Below are 26,509 nucleotides of genomic sequence, written 5' to 3' on the forward strand. Positions count from 1 at the left end.
TTTTTCGATTCTGGATCAGCAAGTGACTTTATTGATGCAGCTTTAGTCCACAAGTATCCTCTTCCCCTTACTCGGCTTGCCAAGCCCTTGTTCATGGACAAAATCTGGACTGTAAGGTTCACTTCCGTACTGAATCTCTTGTCATGCAAGTGGGAGTATCGCATAAAGAAAATATTGAATTCTATGCTCTGCAACACTGTACTTCTGAGATTCTTCTTGGTCTTCCTTGGCTGCAACGCCATTCCCCACAACTGGATTGAAGAACCGGAGAAATAATTTGCTGGGGACAATCCTGTCAACATTTTTGCCTCCAACCATCTTCCTCCTTTACCTGGCCTGCCACCACATTACCAAGATTTATCTGAGGTTTTCTGCAAGAAACAGGCTGAGTCTCTGCCTCCACATCGTCCTTACGACTGCCTGGTACCACTCCTCCTCGTGGAAGGAGTTAATCAAATCCTTGAGACTTATGTTCGGCTCTTGTTTCAGCTTGCCAAGATGATTGGGTCGACCTTCTACCCTGGGCTAAATTCTCATATAATCATAAGGATTCTGAGTCCACAAGGTCATCCCCCTTTTTTGTTGTCAAAGGACTCCATCTCCGTTCTCCTCTTCCTTTCCCAGTCTCCTCCGGTATGCCTGCTGTTGATGAGCTGGTCCGTGACTTCTCCACCATCTGGCAAACCCGACAGTCGTTATCACAGGCTTCTTCATGCATGAAGGTGCTAGTGGATAAAAGTAGAAGACCTCCTTCCTCCTTCTCTCCTTGTGACATGGTGTGGCTTTCATCCAAGTACATCCGCTTCAAGATCCCTTGTTACAAGCTTGGTCCCCGCTACCTTGGTCCCCTCCAGATTCTACAAAAAAATTAATCCTGTCTCCTACAAACTCTGTCTACCTACTACATTACATATTCCCAATTCCTTCCACGTCTCTCTCCTCAAGCCTCTTGTCATAAACCGGTTCTCTCAGAAGAATCTCGTCCCCACACCTGTCTCCGGCTCTTCTGACGTCTACAAAGTTAAACAGATTCTTGCGACAAAAACTGTAAGAGGTAAACAATTTTTTTTGGTTGACTGGGAGGGTCACGGTCCTGAGGAGAGATTTTGGGAGAATGAGGAGAATATCCTGGACCGTGACCTTCTCAGGAGTTTTCTCTCTCGTAAAAGGAGGGGGAGACCAAAGGGGGGGGGTACTGTTATGTTATGCGCTCCGGACGCAGAAGCTGGCTGTGAGCGCATGGTCTCCTTACCTACTGCTGCCAACGGGGCTGGGACTCGCATCGCAGGATGCGCCCCCATGCGAGCCCCAGTCCGCCACTCTCTGGGCGTTTCTCCTGCCTCCGCCTCTGCCTCTCTGGTCCAGCACGCGTGTCCCTGCCCCCTAGCATGCACGCCCCGGAGCTTTAAGATTTAAAGGGCCAGCACGCTCATTAGAGTAATTCACCTGTGGCTTATTTATAAATTCCTCCTTAATCCCCTGATGGATCTTTGTTGCCTTGTGGCTTAGAGAAAGCATTCCTCAGTATTGCCTTGCCGTGTATCTGAATCCTACTGACCTCCTACTATGTGTTGACTACGCTACTATGCCACCTGTCCTGACCTTCTGCTATCCAGACTACGAGCTGCCTTATCCCTCCTGTGCCTCACATCTCCTCAGCCGCCTGTGTGGTCGAGCCGTGCCAGGGGTAGCGACCTAGGTGCCGCCTGCCGCAGCAAGTCCATCCTGCTTTGCGGCAGGCTCTGGTGAAAACCAGCGGCACCTTAGACTCCGCTCCCTGGTACGGTCTGAGTCATCTGCAACACAGGTCCAGCGGATCCACATCCACCCTGTGTTTCTGTCTTCTGAAACGTGAGTGTTACACCTTGCAATCAAGAATCTGAGAATCAGAGGTGTCAGAGGTGCCATGTAAGGATAAAAGGTCATCTTCGTCCTCTGAAATGTCCTTATATTCTGAGTTTTGATCAGAGTCATCATGAACGGACAAATCAGAGGAAGAGCCACTGAAGGCAATAACATATGAGTCTGGTTTATTTCTAGTAGACTTATGAGCCCGTTTGTATGGTTCTTCCTCATGGTTTGAGGGTTTAGAGTGTGTTGGTACAACACCAGATTATTTGCTGCACTTTTTATGAGCGCTGTCATGAGTAACTTGATCCCTTGTATCAATAGCATATTTTTTAGATAAATGATTGTCACGATCCGGAGTGGTATGCAGGTAAACACAGGTAGTGGATCCTCTATGTCAGTGAGGTGATGGCGTGGGCCGTACCAGGGGAACGGAATCTAAGGGGTTACTGGTTTTCACCAGAGCCCGCCGCAAAGCGGGATGGACTTGCAGCGGCAGGTAACCCCCAGGTCATTCAACCTCACTGACTGCTGAGTCAGGCGCGGTACAAAAGGACTAGGCAAAAGGCAAGGTCAGACTTAGCAGAAGGGCAGGGCAGGCAGCAACGGTTCGTAGTCAAGGGCAACGGCAAGGGTCTGGATACACAGGCAAAGGACACACGGGAGGAACGCTTTCACTGGCACAAGGCAACAAGATCCGGCATGGACAGGAAGGGGAAGTGGGTTTTTATAGTGTTGGGAGTGCTTGGAACTAATTGGGCCAGGCACCAATAAATGGTGTACTGGCCCTTTAAATCTGAGAGACCCGGCGCGCGCGCACCCTAGAGAGCGGGGCCGCGCATTCCGGGACTGAGCAGGAGGATGGGGCAGGCGAGAGACATGGGGCGCGATCCGAGAGCGGACATGTCCCCTCCGGAGACACGGGAGCAGCGCTCGTGGTCAGCGGTGCCGACCAGAGCGCTGCATGAAGAGGCATGCCGCGAGCGCTCGGAGTGACAATGATCAAAGTAATCGTCCTGACAATGATGCCTTTTATGTGACACCTTACCACTTTTTTAGAAGCCTTTAGCTAAATGAGAGGACGACTCATCAGCCGATCAATATGTATCAAAGGGAGTTGAAAAATGTGCTCTCGAGGATTTTTGCTGTGCAGACTGACTGGACAGATTTATTCACAGTCTCAGTAACAAGTGAGTGGATGTGATCCTCACTAACATAAGTGACTTCCTTAATATCAGCGGAAGGAATGTCCATTTCCTCATCGGCCATAATGTGATAATTATATTAATACCTACTTATAATAAATAATATCAATAAATATAAATTATTAAAATATATAAATATTAATAAAGTCAATAATATAAATAAATAAATAGGTAAAAATATAAATAACCAATATATATATATATATATATATATATATATATATATATATACATATATATATATATATATATATATATATATATACATATATATATATATATATATATATATATATATATATATATATATATATATACAGTGGTCCCTCAAGTTACAATATTAATTGGTTCCGGGACGACCATTGTATGTTGAAACCATTGTATGTTGAGACCATAACTCTATGGAAACCTGGTAATTGGTTCTGAAGTCTCCAAAATGTCATCCAAAAATAGGAAAAAGTGAGGATTAAAGAAAAATAAGTAAATAACTAATACAGATAAAGCAAATCCTTACATATAAAAGTAATACAGATCTGCTAGGAGCTGTAATCACTATCTATGTTGAGGACAGGAGCTTCTTCAGGGTCCTGTACAGTACACAATGTCCTAAAAAAAAAGTAACATGGAGCCGCCCTCACCTTGTGTCCAAAGGAGCAGCTAACCCTGGCACAGGTAAAGAGTAATACAGAACATGTAATACCTCCCTGTACTGTAGGGGGCACTACCAGACACCAGTCAGTGCATACGCTTCAGTAATACAGGGGTTTTACCAGTACATGCCCATTCTGATTGGTCAGTTCTTCCGGCCATTGACACGTTTCACAGATCTGGACTGGCTGTACCATTGTATGTTGAGTCTGGTTTCAAGTTACAATGGTCCAGAAAAGACCATTGCATGTTGAAACTATTGTATGTTGAGGCCATTGTAAGTTGAGGGATCACTGTATATATATATATATATATATATATATATATATATATATATATATATAGAAGCAAATCATAAAATGTTGCAGTATCTTGTAATACCTTTTTTATTGGACTAACAGCATTTTGTAGAGACAAGCTTTCGGAATTCCTCCCTTTATCAAGTCCAAAGCAAAAATAAGCTCACAAGTAGAAGACACAGGTTACATCTCACAAATATGCAGGGGTTAAGTCTTAACCCCTGCATATTTGTGAGATGTAACCTGTGTCTTCTACTGTCTTAACCCCTGCATATTTGTGAGATGTAACCTGTGTCTTCTACTTGTGAGCTTAGATTTGCTTTGAACTTGATAAAGGGAGGAATCCCGAAAGCTTGTCTCTACAAAATTCTGTTAGTCCAATAAAAAAGGCATTACAAGATACTGCAACATTTTATGATTTGCATCTGCATCACTGGACTAACACTGCTACTCAAATTTACTATATATATATATATATATATATATATATTGCAGAAATATCAGGCAAAATGCACCTGCTAATTTATCTAAAATAAATACTAGATGTAGGGAAAGAAAAGGGCCAGAGAGAGGCAGCAGCGTATCACTATTCAGAAGCTCCCGCACCTGAATGCAATAATGTATCTGTGTAACAACTAATAAGTAGCTGTGCAACAAATCTCGCGAGACCACCGGAGAAAATACAACTGTGTCACACAGCAATGAACTTGGGACACTGAAGTTAATGGAAGAGAGCATACGTATGGAGCAGCGCTGGAAACCGGGCAAAACCAAGTACCGTAAGTACAAAGGGGGGAATAGAAAATAAGATGAACAATGTATTTTATTAAGGATATAGTGAAAGAAATAAAAGAATGAAAAAGGGGGATAATGATAGATAGGAATGGAGCTGAACCGTAAAAAAGTAAAGCAATAAATGAAAAATAATCAAATAGGGATAGAAAAAGATGTAAATATAAATGAATACATATAATGAGAAAAAGGAGTAATAAAAAGAGCAATAAAGATGATATATATATATATATATATATATATATATATATATATATTTATATATATGAAAAATTATATGTATAAGTACAATATAATAAATATAAACAAAACAAATATATATATATATATATATATATATATATATATATATATAATATATATATATATGTATATATATATATATATATATATAATAAAGGTACAAAATAATGGATGAAATAAATAAATAAGTCAATATATATTTAAAAATATAAAAATATAAATAAGTAAAATAGACAACAATATATGAATAAATACATAGAAAATTTCCCAGCAACTTAACTTATGAAATGAGCAGCAAGGAGGAGGTTTCAGTTGGGACTCTACCATATATCTTATGTTGCCTTGATATGATTGGCTGTTTACATATATTGTACGCATGATTACACTATGTTTTTTCTTTAACCCTTAATTTGCTGCTATATGGGCTAGTAAAGAAGAATTAGCATAATATGAGCCTCCGGTCTTGTAATAAAATCACAACTATCACCTTATATTTAGTTCACAACCAATTGACTGATTCCCTAAATTGTCAATCAAACTATAAACTCACATGTCTCAGGAAAAGGAGAAGGGGATCAGGGTATGCTAGGCTATTTAATCTCTAGTTAATTGAGTCAGACGCTTGGCTTAAGCAATTCACATTCCTGTGAGCCTAAGTATAGCGATTTTCAGGCACACCTCCAACAAATATGCCAAATTTTCACTAGTCCTGTCTACAAGCAAGTTCAAGACTGTTACCTAGACAGAAAATTCCCACTGCAAGGATTATTTAGATCATTAGCAAGGGGTATAGTAGCATAGTTAAGTTGTCTTCAATGGATCTAGTTTTTTCTCTGGTTGGACCAGTGCCCATCTGTTAAGTCTGGGGAATTTCAATTGGATACGCTTCTCACCGTTTGTACTTTCACAGTTTGCCACAAATGTAAGTGGAGTGGAATTCTAAAATCCCTTTAGCCACGGTTCACCCCTGTGAAAATACTTGTTCAGTCCACCTCAAGTAAATAGGACATGCATGAAGCTAGGGTCACACATTTGTCTGCATCTGCATTAGACATTCTCAAGAGCAAAAGTCATATTTCTCTAAAAATAAAAATATTTCCTGCAAAAGTCACATCATCTTAAAGGAACAGTCACTAGAACCTGATTCTAATGAGTTTAAAGTTGTACTACAAAGCTGTACTTCACTAAGCAACATTTCAAGTACATGTACTGCATAGGAAGTTAAGTAAAGTTACAGTTGTTCACCAAAAACCTGGCTACCAGAAGTATCATTCCTGGGCTTTATGTAAGGGAACAACTTAATTTAAAAAATGACATAATGGGGTTTACAAAGGGTTGGTTACACCCCTTAGCCATGTAACATATCATGGACTATTACCCTTGTCATCAACCCATTCTTCATCCAATTCACCAAAATGGCATCATTCATCTGTTATACAATAATGCCCAGATGTTTACCCTTAATACTCATGACAGTGAATGCAATTGATATGTTGCAATGCACATAGATACATTGGCAAACAAACTACTAGTACTCACACATTTATACAGAAAACCAACCATTTTTTCCTTAGCCACACAACTGCTTCTTGTGGATAGTAGCTGGACAACTGGTACTGGGACAGTACAGATGTGCCCCCTCGCAAACTGCATTTGAGTGCATTGTAGAGGTGTATTGCAGTCAACAATATCACACCAAGAACATTTTTAAGTACTTTTAGTAGTTTTGGAGCAATCGAACATTTCTACCTGGGTGCATTATTTATCTTTTTCTGTAAATGAGTGTAAATCTCTAAAAAAGATTAATCGCAGACACAAAATAATTGGATGCAGAACTATTCCCCATCTTTATCTCAGCATTTGTATTATTGCACCTTTCAGCAAACACAGTAGAGGGGACAGTTATCTTGCAATATCGTAAAAAGGAAAAAAAAAGTTTTGCAATAATTTACCTTAACTTTCCAATAGGGTGGGGCTTAGTGCAGGGGGGTGGCTTTACATGAAGAGGGTATGGCCACCTTGCAGGTCTAATTTACTACAATTTACACCTGCTGGTAGATTTTTTATTTCAACTGCACTTTACACCTGCTAGTGGGTATAAACTGTTATAAATTTGGTGTGTTTGGTACAAAGGCTCCTTTTGTGTGAAGCAATGCCCCATCTGTGCCGCCGCCTATTGAGTACTGTGCAGATTAGTCAAAAGTTTATCTTGGCTTGCGCAAACATTTTGCCGATCTTCAACAAGCGTAAACTTTAATTAATTCTGCCCTGGAGTCTAAATTGGTTGCTGCAGGACATTAATGGGGTAGCCACTCTTTTCTTATAAACTAATATGGTGCTGGGGCAAGGGTAAAAAAAAAATTATACTTACCTAGCCCCATTCCCCCACTGCCCCTCCCCCTCCCGCAACTCCTGTTCCCCTCCGTCTTGTCTCCCCTCCCTCTTGTCTCTCTTCTTCTTGCTTCCAAAATGAGTGGACAAAACAGGATCTGCAAACTTAGGCAAGCACTGGCTGCAGCGGTGTCCTTTCTCAGCAAGGGCTTGGCACAGCCAGCAGGTCTTGCTCCAAGCACTAGTCTCCAAGCTTGAAGAAGAGAGAAAATTAGGTGAACATATGGAGGTGAGCAAGGGTTGTGAGAGACAGAGGCTAGGTAAGTATGTTTTCAGGGAATGTTTCCCACCGCCTCAGCTCCATATTAGTTTATAGAAAACATGGCTACATTTATGTGACTGTAATATGGCCATATTTTGCCATCAGTATCCAAAAGTACAACTACACAAAAAAAGACCAAATCCATTTTTGGGTTTGCAGTGAAACTGCACTGAATCTGTTGTAAAATCTGAATGTGTCTTATACAGACTTTGCTGGGGATCTTACCCCTATATTGTAAGGAGTGATACCCACAGTTACAATTCTAACTACCGTAATCAAAGTTCTGTTCTGAAATTCTGAAATTTATGAAAGATTTTATCCATTTTGTTGCCACTGAATTTTGCTAATCCATTACATGGGAACTTATATATAGTGAACAGAACTTGACAAAAGTTTTATGTTGTTCTACATTTGGTTCGATAGATCTGCAGGGGTCTATGGTCATGTAAGCCATTCCCTGTGTAGCTTTGGCCTTTACGTTTGGCTTCCGAACCTTCCTGGTAAAGAAATCTTTGCTGAAGATATAGGGGGAGATTTATCAAAACCTGTCCAGAGGAAAAGTTGCTGAGTTACCCATAGCAACTAATCAAATTGCTTCTTTCATCTTTCAGAGGCCTTTTCAAAAATGAAAGAAGCGATCTGATTGGTTACTATCTCCAAATTACCTCATTTGTATTGCATTCATTTTCCCTTTACCACCACAAGACTTCCAGGGCCTGCTGCAGACTAGCACCACCAGCATGAGCTGTTACCACTGTATGTTATAGTAAGTGTTTTTCGTGGTCTTCAGTATTTTGAAACTCATACCAATGACCTTTCTGCTCATTGTTCTGATAGCACATGGTGTTATACTTATTTTTTACTTTCATTTTTTTATATGTGAATTACATATCCAGTTGGCCCTTTAGTGATGGTTCTGGTCTTTCATAGAAGTCACAAATCTATTCAATTATTTTTTATGCGTGAAGGAACATGCCAGGACCCAAAAAAGTATGCACAGTGTGAGGGCTCCTTGAAAAATATGGTTAAATGATCTCTATACAAAGAGCCAGTTTATATAGCTTCCCTCACTTGATTTTTGGATAAATGTGATCTGTGATAACCTATGAATATGTGTAAAGAATGAAGTGATTTCTATTAACTGATGTCGAAAAAAGCTAAATCTGCAGGGATTCAATGTTGTAACACAATAAAACATGTTACCCGTGCATACTCTTTATAGTCCCTATAAATGTACAAAAATTCTCATTACTATTGTGTTAATGATCATGAATATTACTATGATTATTTACTACTACTATAAAGCAAATAGTGAGTCCATGTAACCAGGTATGGAAGTACATACCAGTATGAAGGTAATGAATTCTGTTTTAAGAGTGCAAACCATTTCCTTGTGCATGCATTTGTGATCTATTCTATCGTAAGTGTTCAGATCAATTAAAAATATATCTGCTTTATAATACACATTCAGCATTGCTTATACTACAAGAATCTTTATTTAGATTGTTACATAAGTGGTACTTTACAACTATTCCTACGCACTGTTCTTTAGGAACCTATGGGTCTTAAAAGGGCTTACCCGGACTAGAATAGGCCATCAATATCTGTTTGGTCATGTTCTGACATCCTTGCATACCTGTTTTAGTCAGAGCTGTGTACACTGTGAACGGAGCCAGAATCCTCAGCTCCATTCATTGTGTAGTGACCATGATGTGTTGCTGCAGTAACTTTACACAATCGCTGAATAATGAACGGAGCTGAGGCTCTCTGATCAGTTCACAGTGTACAGTGTTCTGCTCCGTGGACCAGCTGAGGGGGGTATCAGGTGTCAGAACCCCATTAAGCAGATACTAGTGGCCTATTCTCAAGATCGGTCATCAATAATAAAGTCATGGAAAGCCCGATCAAATATCAATGGCCTATCCTGAGAATGTCATCAATGAAAACAAATCAACTATTTGATTGTCCTCATATTTGATTGTCCTCATATTTGAATTGTTGAGGACTGTTTATTTACAGTTTTAGGAAGTGATTATGATATTAAGCAGTTTTACACTATTTTATATTCACTATTTATACTTATTCTACCAGGCTGTTAGTCTTTCACGAAGTGAAAGTGTTTCTTCATCAAACCCTTATGTGTCCAGAATAAGACCAAGTGAGAGAGGTAGGTTACAATTTCCATATACAGCCCAACAAAAGGTAATGTCTTCCAAATGACTGCATATTAAAGTACAATTCATTTAGCTTTAAACAGTGTTCCCAAGCTTCCTCTTGTAGACACTGGGGTACTTTGAACCCAATTTTAATTGTATATGCATCCCCAGCCATGCTGTGGATGCAGGCCCCAAGGCACTGGGGTCCTCTGTGGTTGATACAAGCAGACATCATTGCATCCCACCACCTATGCCACGCACAGGAATGGGTTTCAGGCGTTGTGTTTAAGGGGCATAAAGCATCCTGAAGGTGAAATGAGCCAAGACCCAAGACTGGTAATAAAATGGTCTGTGCAGTTTTATTTAAAAAAAAGGAAAGGGGCAGGTCCAGGGTCTGTTAATTTTGTGGATTTTGCGCTAAAACTGCCCGCAACAGTAGTTTGCCAATAAAACTTTTTTTTATTACTGCCCTTTAATCTCGGTAGAAAATAAAGTTTTAATCTGGCACATGCTGTAGTATGCAAATTCAGTGTAAGTACTGTAGTCATTCAGTGTAAGTACTCTAGCCAGAATTTAGTCATCTACAGTATTCACAGCTGACAAGCCTCACTACGTATACATCTTTTTTTTCTCTCCCATACCAGTTTCTCACCATGTATCTGTCAACACTCATCCAAAGTCTTCTGTGTTTGGGTGCAGGTGTAGTGTAATGGAGAAGCTGCCGCTGGGAGAGGGAAGGATGATGTAGGCGTAGTGCGGCTTGTCAATTACACCTCAATAGACATTATTACAGCGGTGACAATATTACTGGTTCCCAGCAGCTGCCTGCCCCAATGACTACTTAAACTTAATTTCCGTAAATATGTTATATTCTACAAATATCAGGACTGAAGGGCGGTAACAAGGGCAAAGCAATAATCATTGGCAAAGTACTGTACTTATTATGTGCTGTGGAAGGTTTTAGCACAATATTCATGCGTACAGGTTCCCTTTGAGTCTGATAATTTTGGTATCTGGTTTGTGAAAATAAAATGGGTCTGATTTGAGGTTTATATAGTAGAAATGTGTTTATTTACAGTAAGTGTATAACTGACACATCAGAGTTGTTGCACCCCCTCACCAAAGGAGGCAACACCCTGGACTAGCTACAACTGTGATGTCAGTGTGTACAGCTAATGCAATGTAAATATAGACCAACCATGGAAGTGTCAGCGGTGGAGCAGTGGGAGATAAAAGGTCATTTACAACACGGTTATGCCTGTAACTTTATACCAGCAGGTACAGAATCATCAGTGCATTCAATGCCAATGGACACTGATGTCTATCGTGGAATATATGAAGATCCCGATGAGCTAAGGGCTCAAACTGTCAAAATAAAACGAGAACAACTTACATTAGATGAAATTGAACTAGGTGCTGGAAATTTTGGAACTGTGAAAAAAGGGACTTTAAAAATGACAAAGTAGGTATTCAAGATATATGATTCCTCATTCGTTGATTATTGCATGTACACTTTACTACAATGTCTAGACTGCCACCATCAAAATAGATTAGCTTAGGTTATTGCATATTAATGAGCGCTGATGGTTTATATTCAAATCAAATCGCTCATTGTAGTGACCCCATTGCTGTAAGTCAAGGGCCCCACATTTTTGCAACCATTCACTTCTATTATTGTCAGCAGCACAGCTAATGTTTACCCAGGAAGATTTGCTGCTGATAAACAATGATTTTTATTTCCGCAAAAAAGATTGCTTGGGCTTTCTATATAGGGCAATGTTTCCTAAGAATGTTTATTTGGCCAATGCTCTGTGTAAAAGGGCCTTAAAGTAAAAAAATTAAAACAAAAAATCCACACTGCAATAAAAACAAAAACAACATTTTAGGGTGGACTAAGAATTAAAAATAATTTTCAATGCGGCACTTCGAAAGGCAGAAATTTGCTACAATAAAAAGGTCTTCATGAAAGGGTTAAGATATATTATAGCGGCAAACACCATTAAATTTTTTTTTTAGTTACATATTTAGTTTTCATGTACAAAAGTCTGAACCCTGATTTAACAATATTCTGTCAATACCTTCAGAACTGAAAGAAAAGTTGCAGTTAAAATTCTTAAAAATGATGGCAATGATCCTTCTGTTCAAGAAGAACTCGTAAGAGAAGCAACAGTGATGCAGCAATTGGATAACCCATATATTGTTAGAATGATTGGCATTTGTGAATCTGACGCCTGGATGTTGGTGATGGAACTGGCAGAACTTGGACCCTTGAATAAATTTTTAACCAAAAACAGGTATGCTTAAAAAAAAAAAACAAACACAGGAGTAAAAGCTCTAGGAACGAGGAGCATAACCCAAGGCCCAAGTGAAAATGTTTGGCAACCTCCAGCTACATCGCCCTTGTAGCAAGAGAGAGGGACCTCTGCAGATTGAAATCTGAGACAGATACAGTATATAGGGTCACATAGCATTCAGCCATATATAATGACTGATGTCAAAATGTTTTAGTAGTGCAGCGTATGCAATGTATAGCGTAGGGTCTTTAGCCTTGTACTGTTATTGCTTGTGTGCTATAAAGTAATAATATACTATTTATTGGGCTGTCTCTTTGCTTGGTCTATGTTGCAGTACACAGTATAAATGCATTTTTTTGTGGCCTGTAAATTAATCTATTTTCAGTCAAGAAAATAGCATTAAACAGTATCAATGTCTAGTTCAGTGAGAGTTGTTGTCTGCAACTCTGGTGATCTCGGGCAGTGAGGGGGTTATTATTTGTATCACTGGTGGTCTAGAGTAGTGAAAAAGAAAAGTCTGTAATGCCAGTGGTCTAAGCAGTAAAGGTGTCAGTATCAGCATTCTTTAATGCCTGAAATTCGCCTAAAAAGGAATTAGGAGATGCAGTTTCTGTGAATAACAACAACAAGATTGTATAACACATACAAGGAATATAATACAAAAAAAAAAATGGTAAGCGCCTCCAAACAGAGTGAAATGGGTGCACAATGCTAAAAATGACAGAAGCACTGGATGTCACTACCATCTCTGATGATATTGCTGGAGATTTAGTAGATTTCTAGTCTAATCTTTTGTTTATTACAATGCTAGCATGCAGTATTAAAACAAATGTTTATGCGTTATGTTTTACATTTTGTTTAGCTCTTTTTCATGAATTTTTTTTATTTTTACTATGATATTTAGGGATCTTTCCGAAAAAAATTTAACAGAACTCGTCCATCAAGTTTCGATGGGGATGAAGTACTTGGAAGAAAAAAATTTTGTCCACAGGGATTTGGCAGCAAGAAATGTGCTTTTGGTGACTCAACATTATGCCAAAATTAGTGATTTTGGGCTTTCCAAAGCAATTGGTTCTGATGAAAATTACTATAAAGTAAGTTGTAAATGCCAATGAAATGTATCCTAATATCATTTGTGATAGAAATAACTGACAGTCCTCAAATGGAAGAGGGATGCTTTTGACACATTTAATTTTTTTAACTTTTTTTTTTTTTTTTACAAGTATACCTACATTATAGTAGTTTAATTGATATTTCAATCTGTTTTTGGGAAGAAATTCTGCAGGAACCAAAAGTGAAACATACACAAATATATTTTAATTATAAGGATTAGAGTTGAGCAAACTTTTGAAAAGTTTGGTTCATCGGAGTCGCCAAACTTTTCGGAAATCGCAATTTCAGCTAGGCTCGGTATGACTCGAACCGGCAATGAAATAAGCCCCTAAACATGCTTATAACACTGCCTAACACCTGTAAATCTCTTTTGAAAACTGTTAGAAATGTTTTAGGCTTATTCACACCAAAATAAAGTGGCATAAATTATCCCTGGATTTCGATAGATGCCTGCCGGTGTTAATATGCACACGCCGGCTTTATCCCAACGTGCCAAACATTATCCTTTTTTTGGGAGTAGCAGCAGAATTGGCGTTCTAAAATAGTGAAGACTGAAGAAGAAATAGCTCTTGTATGAAAAGCCGAAAAAATTATCCCTTTTCTGGGGATGATGGGTTGTGTATGTATAGGTCTGGCTGGAAGTAGGGTAAAAGGGGATTGGTGTTACACTAGTTCCCCGCATACAGCAGGTGGTGGCTGAGTAATGTTAATAGCGTACAGCATGAGATGGAAGACAGATGTCACTAGCGTACAGCATGGGATGGTGGACTGGTAGTGGCAGGAAGATGGTGAACTGGAGGTTAACTGATTTTATTATTGTACAGCATGAGATGGCATACAGGTGTCACTAGCATACAGTAGGAGATGGCGGACTGATGTCACTAGCGTACAGCATGAGATGGCGGACAGATGTCACTATTGTACAGCATGAGATGGAGGACAGATGTCACAGGCATACAGCATGAGATGGAGGACAAATGTCACTAGCGTACAGCATGAGATGGCGGACTGGTAGTGTCAGGAAGGTGATGGGCTGGTGGCTAACTGATGTGACTATTGTACAGTTAGACAGTTGTACAGTAGACACATTTTTTATTTTGTTTACTTTTATCCTTTTTGGGTGAATTTTCACCAACCATATTGTCATATCTAAATTGCAACACTTTGAATGCCTTTTGCATGGCAGACATGATAGCACAATGAGTACTGAAGGTGTTTTCGGAACAATGTTAAATGCACCAGAACTGTATTAACACTACAGGCTAGATACGTGTAACTTCAACACGATTTCTGTGTGGCAGGATTGACAGCACAATGAGTACTGAAGGTGTTTATGGAACAATATGAAATGCACCAGAACTGTGTTAGCACTACAGGCTTGATACGTGCAACTTGAACACGCTTTTTGAATGCCAGAGATAACAGCGCAATAAATACTGAAGGTGTTTGCAGAGCAATATATAATGCACCAGAACTGTATTCACACTACAGGCTAGATATGTGTAACTTCAACATGCTTTTTGCGTGCCAAGGAGGACAGCACAATGAGTACTGAAAGTGTTTGTGGAACAATAAGAAATGCACCAGAACTGGATTTACACTACAGGTTAGATACAGATAACTGCACCTCATTGGCTACTGTGGCTGGTTGAGGAAGGTCTCTCATTCTAATCTGTATCTCTCTAGCTTTCCAATCACTAACTGTCCCTAGTTCTTCTTTGTGTCTACCTGTCAGCCTGCATTCACACTACATTTGGTCCATACAGGGACCGGATCTGGCTGGGAGATGGAAAAACCGGATGCTCCCGTATCCCAGCCAAACCCAGCCCCCATCTCATTCATTTGAATGAGCCGGCCGGATTCAGATAGTGACCCTGGTCAGTTCATTTATGTTCCATATCCGCTTTTCTGGCTGGACTGAAAACCGTGGTATGCTGCGGTTTTCAGTCTGGCCACTCACTCTCATCAGTTTTGGCCCTCTGCATGCAGTGGGTGACGTCTCTGCCCACTTATCTGTTTAAAGATGGCCTCATCCCTTGCTTTGTCCTATTGGCCTTTTTGCTGATTGACACTGTAAGCAGCCAATCACATGATAGACCTGGGTTATGCTGATGTCCTTGATGTAATCTCGGGGATACAGAGACAAAAAAAGACATGGTCGCACATCCACAAAATGCACTAATGATCTAACGCTTCTCAGCAAAATATATAAAACAAACAAGTCGTTTGTGTACTTTATGATCATAAAGTGCATAAAGCCCGCCAGCCTCGTCACGGCCACCTGGATGTGGCGGGTCCCTAACATCCCTAGCATAAAATGGCACGGCACCACGCGGCGACCACCACCGCCACGACACCAGTGCCCACGGGAGGGGAATGACCCGCTGGCCGAGCAGCCCCAAATGCCACTCGAACCAGCCCAAGGGATGCCCCCCCCACGCAGACACGGCGCCACGGCAGGAGCAGCCGCCACGCAGTACCACACCAGTGTGAACAGAGTGTAATAGTTCACCTACCATGTACCTCCAGCCAGAGACTGGAAGCCTAGCCAGGAAGGGAGGGGCCCTATAGCACTCCCTGCTCACTTATATGTGCAAGGGCTATGGGGGAGGGGTGAAGTGCAGACCAAGCAAAAGCAAAAAAACGGAAAGGAGAATACAAAAATGGGGATACAGAGACAAAAAAAAAAAGGACATGGTCGCACATCCACAATATGCACTAATAATCTAACGCTTTTCAGCAATATATATAAAACAAACAGGTCGTGTGTGTACTTTATGATCATAAAGTGCATGAAGCCCGCCAGCCTCGTCACGGCCACCTGGATGTGGCGGATCCCTAACATCCCTAGCATAAAATGGCGCGGCACCACACGGCGACCACCACCGCCACGACACCAGTGCCCACAGGAGGGGAATGACCCGCTGGCCGAGCAGCCCCAAATGCCACTCGAACCAGCCCACGGGATGCCCCCCCCCCCCCCACGTAGACACGGCGCCACTGCGGGAGCAGCTGCCACGCAGTACCACACCAGTGTGAACAGAGTGTAATAGTTCACCTACCATGTGCCTCCAGCCCAAGACTGGAAGCCTAGCCAGGAAGGGAGGGGCCCTAGGGCACTTCCTGCTTACTTATATGTGCAAGGGCTATGGGGGAGGGGGGAAGTGCAGAAAAAGCAAAAAAAACGGAAAGGAGAATACAAAAATGGGGATACAGAGACAAAAAAAAGACATGGTCGCACATCCACAAAATGCACTAATGATCTAACGCTTCTCAGCAATATATATAAAACAAACAGGTCGTTTGTGTACTTTATGATCATAAAGTGCATGAAGCCCGCCAGCCTTGTCACGGCCACCTGGATGTGGTGGGTCCCTGATGTACCGGCGCGTTGGGTCCACGCCATAAATGGCAGATGTCCACTGCTATCAGCAGCTGACATCTGCCAGTAATGCCGGACATTGGAGCTTGCTCAATAGTGATCACAGCATTTAAACATCAAATGCCTGTAATCCCTGGTGTCTAGGGGTCCCATCGGCAGCTCTGCGATGTAATCCAGTGCTGCTGATGGTTTGCTGTGGAAGAATGGGATCTTACCCCTCCTTCCCGGTGCTCAGTGGATCAGCCATTGCTTAAAGCTGCCTTAAGCAGTCCTTATCAATCAAGCACCGATAACATAGATCAATGTAATACAACAGCATTACATTGATCTGTGTAAGCCATCTACTGATGGCTGATGATATGGACAAAAAATGTTGAAAAAATAAAATAAAATAAAAATACCCCCCCCCCAATAAAAATTTTAATCACCCCCTTTAATAATAATAATAGAAACATATTTGGTATTCCCGCATGCGTAATTGCCTGAAATAAAAATTCAGGGCATTCCTGATCCTGCAAAATTCCAAACACCAAAATTAATGATGTTTGGTCACATCAATTCCCCCCAAAAAAATTTATAAAAATTGATCAAGAAGTAACATAAACGCAATGTGGTACCAGAAAAATAAACTCTAATACAGCTCCACAGAGGGTAAAATAAAAAAAAGTTATAGGGGTTTATGGCATTACATGTTATGGCATTATAAGTTACATGGCATTGAACAATTTTTTTCTTTTTTAGGTTTTCTTTTTTTTTTTTTACCATAAAACTAAACAAATATTTTCCAAATTTGGTATCATATGAATTAGGGATGTCCCGATACCGATACTAATATAGGTAGTGGGGCTGATACTCGGCATTTGCATGGTATTGGGGACTCGTTTAATGTCCCTGATACCATGTCCGGTACCTGCTTCTGTGGGGCCCCGCTCCGCTGTCCCGTTCTCCCGATCGCATCATGGCGTCCTATGGAGGAGCATGTGACACACACGTCATTCCTCCTCCCCTGTGCCCAGCGTAACGCTACGGAGGAAGCCAGGATGCCATGATGCGATCGGGAGAACGGGACAGCGGAGCGGCAACCCCCAAGGACAGCTGCAGGTGAGCACTGTCTACAAGAGGAGAGGGGGGCCTATAAGGGGGTCTATAAGCGTGTGCCTGCTGTCTACAAGGGGGGCCTGCTGTCTATAAGGGGGGCCTGCTGTCTATAAGGGGGGCTGCTGTCTATAAGAGGGGCTCCTGTCTATAAGGGGGGGCCTGCTGTCTACAAGGGGGGGACTGCTGTCTTCAAGGGGATGGGGCATGCTGTCTACAAGGAGATGGGGCCTGCTGTCTACAAGGGGGGACCCTTTTGTCTACAAGGGGGGACCCTGCTGTCTACGAGGGGGACAAGAGGGAGTGCTGTCTACAAGGGGGGGGGCTTCTGTCTACAAAGTGGGGGGGCCTGCTGTCTACAAGGGGGGCCTGCTGTCTACCAGGGGGACAAGGGGGGGGCGCTGTCTACAAGGGGGGTGCTGTCTACAAGGGTGGGTCCCTGTCTACAAGGAGGGGCCCATTGTCTACAAGGGGGGCCTGCTGTCTGTAAGGGGGACAAGAGGGAGCACTGTCTACAAGGGGGACAAGAGGAGGTGCTGTCTACAAGAGGGGTGGCGCTGTCTACAAGGGGAGGCTGTGGTCTACAGGGGTGGTTGCTACTAATGTCTGCAACTATCTATACTAACTACAAGGGGATACTACCTACTATGAAAGGCAATCTTACAGCAGAGTCACCTGCACTAACTTGAATTTATAGGTAGATAGTGCAGGTGACCTGTTTTCTATCGCTGCTCACCATGTGATCATCAGCACAATCGCTCCGGAGACATCGATCTTGCCGCCAATGCAAATTCCCTGTTCTGTTCAATGGAGAAGAGAGAAATCTTGGCTCATACTACAGCAGCCGCCTCCATTGTACACAACAAGAAACCCACCTATCAGAACGGTAAGCAGTGCCAGAGACTGGTCACCCTGGTGTCAGATTCCCTTTAAAATAAAAGTACTCGTACTTGGTATCGGCGAGTACTAGAATTAAAGTATCGGTAAATAAATGGTATCGGGACATCCCTATTTGGAATCGTACTGATCCATAGAATAAACTTAGCATCTCAGATTTACCTTATTTTAAGCTCTGAAAAAAAATTTCCCACAAAATTCTGCAATTGTACATAATTTTCAATTTTGCCTTACGTACCGTATTTATCGGCGTATAACACGCACTTTTTAGGCTAAAATTTTTAGCCTAAAGTCTATGTGTGTGTTATATGCCGATACACCCCCAGGAAAGGCAGGGGGAGAGAGGCCGTCGCTGCCCGCTTCTCTCCCCCTACCTTTCCTGGGTTCTAGAGCCCTGCTGCCGGCCCTTCTCTCCCCCTGGCTATCGGTGCCACTGCCTGTTCTGTCCCCCTGACTATCGGTGACGGCGCCCCATTGCCGGAGCCGATAGCCAGGGGGAGAGAAGCGACGCTGACAGCCAGGGGGAGAGAAGGGGCAGCGGCACCCATTGCCGGCCCCGTTGCCTCCCCCCATCCCCGGTGAAATAATTACCTGTTGCCGGGGTCGGGTCCGCGCTGCTTCAGGCCTCCGGTGTGCGTCCCCTGCGTCGTTGCTATGCGCTGCACGGCGCGGCGCATGACGTCAGTGCACCGCGCCGTGCAGTGCATAGCAACGACGCAGGGGATGCACGCCGGAGGCCTGAAGAAGCGCGGACCCGACCCCGGCAACAGGTAATTATGCCACCAGGGATGGGGGGAGGCAACGGGGCAGTGGCGCCGGCAATGGGTGCCGCTGCCCCTTCTCTCCCCCTGGCTGTCGGCGCCGCTTCTCTACCCCTGGCTATCGGCGCCAGCAATAGAGCGCCGGCACAAATAGTCAGGGGGACAGAACGGGCAGCGGCGCCGATAGCCAGGGGGAGAGAAGGGCCGGCAGCAGGGCTCTAGACCCCAGGAAAGGCAGGGGGAGAGAAGCCGGCAGCGACAGCCTCTCTCCCCCTGCCTTTCCTGGGGGTGTATCGGGGTATACACGCGCACACACGCACCCTCATTTTACCATGGATATTTGGGTAAAAAACTTTTTTTACCCAAATATCCTTGGTAAAATGAGGGTGCGTGTTATGGGCCGGTGCGTGGTATACCCCGATAAATACGGTATATTTTATTTCTGGCTTCATAATATATTATATGATAACATAAAGTGCACCAATGAAAAGTACAATTTGTACCACAAAAAAAGAAGCCCTAATACAACTTGTCAGTGGCAAAATAAAACGTTATGGGTCTTAGAATGTAAGGGAAAAAAAATGTAAAAGATGATTTTGATAAAATAAGGAAAATAAGGTAGAATGCTAGTGTTAGAAATTATTTCTACAAAACACACATCACAACTATAATGGTTACAATTTCATTGTTTTAGAGGCAGAAGAGAGATTATCTAGTCTGAATTATCTTGTTTTCTTTTCAGGCAAAGAGTTGTGGAAAATGGCCAGTCAAGTGGTATGCACCAGAATGCATTAATTTCTATAAATTTTCAAGCAAAAGTGATGTATGGAGTTTTGGTGTACTTATGTGGGAGGCATTTTCATATGGACAAAAACCATATAAAGTAAGTTCTATATATATATTTCATAAATGTCCTCATAAATGTATGTGCAATGTAAATGCACAGTATATACATATTTTTTTTACACCAAAATATTCACATAACATATAGTTAGTATATATAGCTACAGTATAAACGTTGTGAAAACTTGTGTAATTTAAAAGATTGAATGAGTTGTCAATGAAAAAAAAAAAGTGTTATTTTCTTACACAGGTTGTATGTGGTATTTCAGCTCATCCCTATTTACTTCAATGAGATGCCTTAAAGGAGTGCTACACCTCAAGACATCTTATCCCCTATCCAAAGAATAGGGGATAAGATGTCTGATCGCGGGGGGTCCGACCACTCGGACCCCCGCGATCTCAGGGCCGTCACCACAGCGTTCTGAACCTGGAAGCTTGAAGCTTCTGTATTTGTGACGTCACACCACGCCCCCTCTCTTAGACATGAATAGAAGGGGTGTGGCGGCTGGAGCACAGAGCGGAGTTCCGGATATCGCAGGGGGTATAGGGGATAAGATATCTAGGGGCAGAGTACCCCTGTAAAGAGAATCTGGCAGCTGGATCACCCACAGTAACTTGAATTTATGGTACAGGTGATCCTGATTAAAATGATGTATAACCTACTTAGAATGGATCACCCATTGCAGAGCTATCAATAGTATTGCTAATGCAAATCTATGCAAATTTTTCTGCGCAATTGAAGCAGGAGATGACATTTCTTCCTCCGTCCCCTGTGTTTCAGGGATCCCCTCCTCATAAATATTCATGCATGCTTCATGTCTTCATCCCGAGCAGAGCGGTCATTTGTTGAATGACTCTCACGTCATGAAGACACCCTGAATATTTACATGGGGGGAGGAGGAAGGGATGCTAGGAATGCCAATTCCCACCTCTGTTGTGCAGTAAGAAGAATTTGCATATTAGAAAAGCTGTTGATATCTCTGCAACAGCTGTATTGATCTAAGTAAGTTAATACATCATTTTAATCAGCATCACCCGCACTGTATTCTGGTTAGTGTGGGTGTTCCAGCTGTCAAATTCCCTTTACACACACACACATAGACTGGTGTGGCAATATTACGGGTACATTTGCCTGTTTTAAGGGTATTCCATTTGGGCCTACTAACCAGAATTCACATCTTCATAGCCCTCTAGAACCGCAGTCGTGCCAGAGCACAAGGCCATTAAATAAGCACATTTGTGCTTGTGTGCACATATACAAGTCATCAATGTGCTTTGTTGAATATTCTTTTAGGAAGGAGTTTGAGCCCCAGAATTGTATACATTTCCTGAGATGAGACATGATGTTCAAACACAGGCAAGAACGGTAGACATAAAAGCATACTACTCTAGACTGCTTAAACACATAGTTAAATCTAAGACCACTTTGGGACTGATCTTTCTGGTGTATAATAGACTGTTGATGGTTACTTAGGAAATCTGATCAGAACAAATGAGACTGAAATGGCAGAATAACATGGGTACACTACCAAAGGAGGAGTGGGAGAAAATAACCGTATCCCATTCTGTCATTTCAATTATTATAACACAAAGAAAGTGTCAGCTTCTTACTTCATAGAGTTTATAGAACTCCAAAAGTGCTTTGGAAGATAGTACTTGGGGAAGATGGGTGGATTAAAAATGTCCAAAATGCGAGGAAGAAAGAGTTGACTTAAAACAGATGCTTTGGTCCTGTGTGAAATGCAGGGTTTCTGGAAGGATGTATTGGAGATGAAACCTGAAGTGTTTGGGGTGTTATCAGATTAGGAACAAGTATGGAACAGGGGGAAATAGCAAAAATACTTTAACAAACCTGCAATAGGTAAATCCTGGTTACAGACACTGCCATTAACCCCCCCCCCCTCCCGGTGATCATTTTTCTTAAAATGAAGATCTACTTCAAATGGGGCTTTCTTCAGAAGTCTTCCAAACAATGTAGCAAATAAATGAACTGTGTACATGTAGCTTCAAAAATGTTGAAAAGTGATCTCTTAAGTATTTGTTGATTCACTGCAGCAACACGTCAAGGTTCAGAAGAAGAGAGGGGTATAGGCAGTAACATCAAGAATAAATAAGCTGGTCCTGCATGGGGTAGGTAGGGGGAGTGGGGATTTGTTAAAACATTCGACTGTAGTATAGTCACAGAGCGACAGTTCATACGTGTGACGTTTGTTAATGTTAATATTTGTTAATCAGCATAATGTGTTTCTTCTCACAGTATAACTGTTTACTGGGTGTCGCTATGCAATTTTGTATCAATAAAAACCGGGGGGGGGGGGGGGGGGGGGGGTTATGAACGCTGTATGATCAAGATCAGACATGAAATCGTCACAATGTTTTAGACAAGTCTCTTGGTTACTCAAAAAAGTGTCATCAATACGCTCCCAACCATCCCACATACACAAGCCATAAACATTACTTATCTGTTATAATAACAACAGAATGTACACAAGGAGGAATACATTTCCCTTTATATTCTTTAGGATTATGCATATCTGTTGGTTTCCAGTCTACTTCAAGTCAAGCATATCTGTCTCCTACACAAAACATATTAAGATGTTTTGCCAGCAGAAACAACGTTCGTTGACATTCAGCCTGTCATCTCCACAGTCGCGGATGACAACCCGAGGAGAGATGACAGGCTATATTTTCAACAATACTGGCCTATGTCTTTTCTATGTATATGTGACTGAGATAAATATATCTGAAATATATGTAGGATATATTGCTGTGTATATATTTATGTTTAAATATTTCTCTGTAGGGAATGAAAGGTGGAGAAGTGTCACAAATGATTGAAAGTGGAAAACGTATGGAGATGCCTCCCAGGTGTCCACCAGAAGTTTATGAACTAATGAAATTATGCTGGACCTACAAGTATGTATGAACTCCATAGTAATGTGCATTACAGAATATAGACACATTTCAAGCATAACATTTTATGTGCTGTCATTAGGTTTTGTAGCATTTTGTACAACACACAAATACGGTAACATTTTACCAACAACATAAAATAGTTTTGCACCGACAAATAAAACAGTTATTACAAGGTATATACAGCAAGGGAGGAAACCTTTATGCCATTCATGTAATGCATTGACAAGCTGGGTCTTCCTAGAGAGAACTGTTTTCACTATATATGAGATCTGTAGAAGAAAAAAACATGAGACCAGAGGACAGCGCCTTGCATATTACCCAGGCGTCACATGACCCTGTTTTAGGCTCTGCACACAAACAGGCCTCTTCAAGATGGCTGCTCAAGATGGCATACTAATAAAGAGCCTCTCACCCCTATCCTTGTGGTATAGATAGGAGGTTGCTGCTGATAGGGGCAACCAGTCCTATCACCTCTTGGGTTGTATTTTCTTCCCACTTTTGAATAAATCTTAGACTTTTTTTTTTTCCTGAGCCAAACACAGATGATGGAAAAACTATACAGTTTGTGTACTCTTTCCATGTCCACAGCCAAATGGAGACATGTAGGTAGTTAGTACATTCACAACTGATACCATTGGATTAGAAACTTGACTCCATAGGAATCTGTAGGATCAGTTTTGTCATCATTTTCCCTTTGACATTTTAGCACTATGCCAAATTGCATACTGGTGTAAGTGTGCTAAACGTATGTGAACAGGCACTAAATAAAAAGATGAAATCATATGCACTTCGATCAATTGTGCTCTGTCCAGTAACAAAACCATGTTTCCTATTATGTCTTACAGAGTTGAAGATCGTCCTAATTTTGTCAGTGTTGAGCTACAACTCCGAAATTACTATTATGAAATTGCTCAGTAAGCTCTAGCAGCCATTTTTGTGAAGATGATCTCTGCTACATATTTACTTCCCTGGATCTAAGAAAAGTGTATAAATTGTTATTGTTATTTACAGACATTGCTTTTTGTATGAACCTAAATTTTAAGGAAAAAAGGGTGCTGTATTACTCATTTGATATCTGCTAACTGCGGAAGACTCGGAAGATTCTTAAGGCTAGGGTTACATGCCTCAAACATCACACGTAATGTTAGAACATGGTGTCGCATGTGACTGTGACACGGCAGTCGCAAAAAAATTAACTTTAATGGATTTTTGGTTGCAGTTCGCACACGACTTCCACCTTTGACCTGAATGCAAGTCGCGGTCTGCAACTTGGCTATTTTGTTAACAACTGTAATAAAGACTGGTGACTGTAAGTCACAGACAGGTGGATGAGACTTCTTGTCACGTATGTTGCGTGACAAGAAGTCTCATCCAGGCAACTTGACCAACATTTTTGGTGTGTGTGTCGCCATGTCACCATGTAGCCCTAACCTAAAGCGATGGGATTTTCTATGCAATAGGCTCTGTTGTTATGTTATAAAATATTGCAGATTAGGTACCTTCTGTTTTATTTTTATTTTATTTTATAAATGACACAATAAAGTGATCTTTTTTTTCCTGCTGGAATATTTATTAACTGGTCAAATTAATAATCCTATTGAAGAGTCTGTGAGTGCTATATCCATTTTAGAGTTTGCTTATGAAGGTGAAGACATGGTAGATGGATAGATAGATAGGAGATAGATCGATATGATAGATAGATAGATAGATAAAAACAAAGAATAAGTTGGCCAGCACTATTGATTCCAAACTATTATACGGACCTGGCTTACAGGTGCAGGCTGCTGGGCTAAATATACAGCAACAGGAGAATACAGCAGCAGACTGCTAGCACAAAGATATAGATAAAACATGAGTATACAAACACAACATGAGAAGCTACTCAGCTATGGTGCAGTAATGAAATAGTGAGATACTTAGCTTGCAATTTGGCGGCCAAATAGCTTGGACCGTCCCACCACGGTAAGGTGATCTCATTGGGATGGACCCTACACTATGAATATGCCTCTGTGTGAATAGATAAGCAGGCATTGCAGGATCTGGAACATCCAAATCACCTTATCTACACGTGATAGAGGTGGGTGGGGTGCAAGAACCAACATGGAGGTAGCCACTCCCCATATGTGTAATACAAACAAAGAATTAGTTGGTCAGCACTATTGATTCCAAACTATTATACGGACCTGGCTTATAGGTGCAGGCTGCTGGGCTAAATATACAGCAAGAGAAGAATACAGCAGCACACTGCTAGCACAAAGATATAGATAAAACATGAGTATATAGATACAACATGAGAAGTTATTCAGCTATGGTGCAGTAATGAAATAGTGAGATACTTAGCTTGCAATTTGGCGGCCAAATAGCGTGGACCGTCCCACCACGGTAAGGTGATCTCATTGGGACGGACCCTACACTATGAATATGCCTCTGTGTGAATAGATCAGCAGGTCCAGGTGGGACGGTCCAAGCTATTTGGCCGCCAAATTGCAAGCTAAGTATCTCACTATTTCATTACTGCACCATAGCTGAATAGCTTCTCATGTTGTATCTATATACTCATGTTTTATCTATATCTTTGTGCTAGCAGTGTGCTGCTGTATTCTCCTGTTGCTAGATAGATAGATAGATAGATAGATAGATAGATAGATATGAGATAGATAGATAGATAGATAGATATGATAGATAGATAGATAGATATGAGATAAATAAATAGATAGATACAGTAAATAAATACATACAGGGGTGGACATATCGCCGGTGCAGCCGATTCAGCTGCACAGAGGTGCAGTGTGTGAGGGAGCCCGCCACCCTTTGAAAGGGCAGCGGGCCCCCTCACACGACACATGTGAGCAGCGGTGTGGCGACGCCGCTTCTCGCTGTTCTAAAGCCGCCTGGTGCACAATAGTGCAGTGGGCCGACCCGGGTCTGACGAGGGTCGTCACTCAAGTGAGGTCCCTCTGCAATCCCGCACAGGAGGACGTCAGTGACATCACTCGTCAGGCCACTGCCGGAGTGGAGAAGAGCTGCGCAGGCCAGGTAGGTGAGTCTGTGTGTGTGTGTCTGTGTGTGTGCCTGTGTGTTGGGGGGGCTATGCTACCTAATGTGGGGAAACTGCTACCTAATGTAAGGGAATTTATGCTACCCAATGTGGGGAAACTGCTACCTAATGTGGGGAATCTATGCTACCTAATGTGGGAAGACTATGCTACATAATGTGGGGGGGCCTTAATAAATAATTAACAACTGATATTAGAGGGGTACTCCTGAGCAACTGATATGCAGGGTCCACGTGAATAAGTGACATATGAAGGGAAGGGTTCCTGAACAATTGACTTATGAGGGGGGGTGGGTTGGGTTGACGTTT

General features: G+C 41.8%; 1 protein-coding gene across 11 annotated transcripts in view; it reads left to right on the forward strand.

Moving 5' to 3' along the window:
* The window catches only part of SYK (spleen associated tyrosine kinase), a 124,421-nt gene extending 99,726 nt beyond the window's left edge, over window positions 1-24,695 (forward strand). For 9 of the 11 annotated variants that reach the window (XM_056525507.1, XM_056525582.1, XM_056525498.1 and 6 more), the window contains 7 exons: window positions 9,780-9,855; window positions 11,120-11,306; window positions 11,929-12,138; window positions 13,043-13,232; window positions 20,129-20,269; window positions 23,033-23,145; window positions 23,991-24,695. In XM_056525507.1, coding sequence (XP_056381482.1) covers window positions 9,780-9,855; window positions 11,120-11,306; window positions 11,929-12,138; window positions 13,043-13,232; window positions 20,129-20,269; window positions 23,033-23,145; window positions 23,991-24,063 — 990 coding nt within the window. In that variant the 3' untranslated portion in view covers window positions 24,064-24,695. The remainder of the gene's footprint in view (window positions 1-9,779; window positions 9,856-11,119; window positions 11,307-11,928; window positions 12,139-13,042; window positions 13,233-20,128; window positions 20,270-23,032; window positions 23,146-23,990) is intronic. The other 2 variants (XM_056525557.1, XM_056525573.1) reach the window with 1 other exon arrangement.
* The last annotated feature ends 1,814 nt before the right edge of the window (window positions 24,696-26,509 follow it).

Source organism: Hyla sarda, chromosome 1 (genome assembly GCF_029499605.1).
Source record: "Hyla sarda isolate aHylSar1 chromosome 1, aHylSar1.hap1, whole genome shotgun sequence".
NCBI classification, from domain to species: domain Eukaryota; kingdom Metazoa; phylum Chordata; class Amphibia; order Anura; family Hylidae; genus Hyla; species Hyla sarda.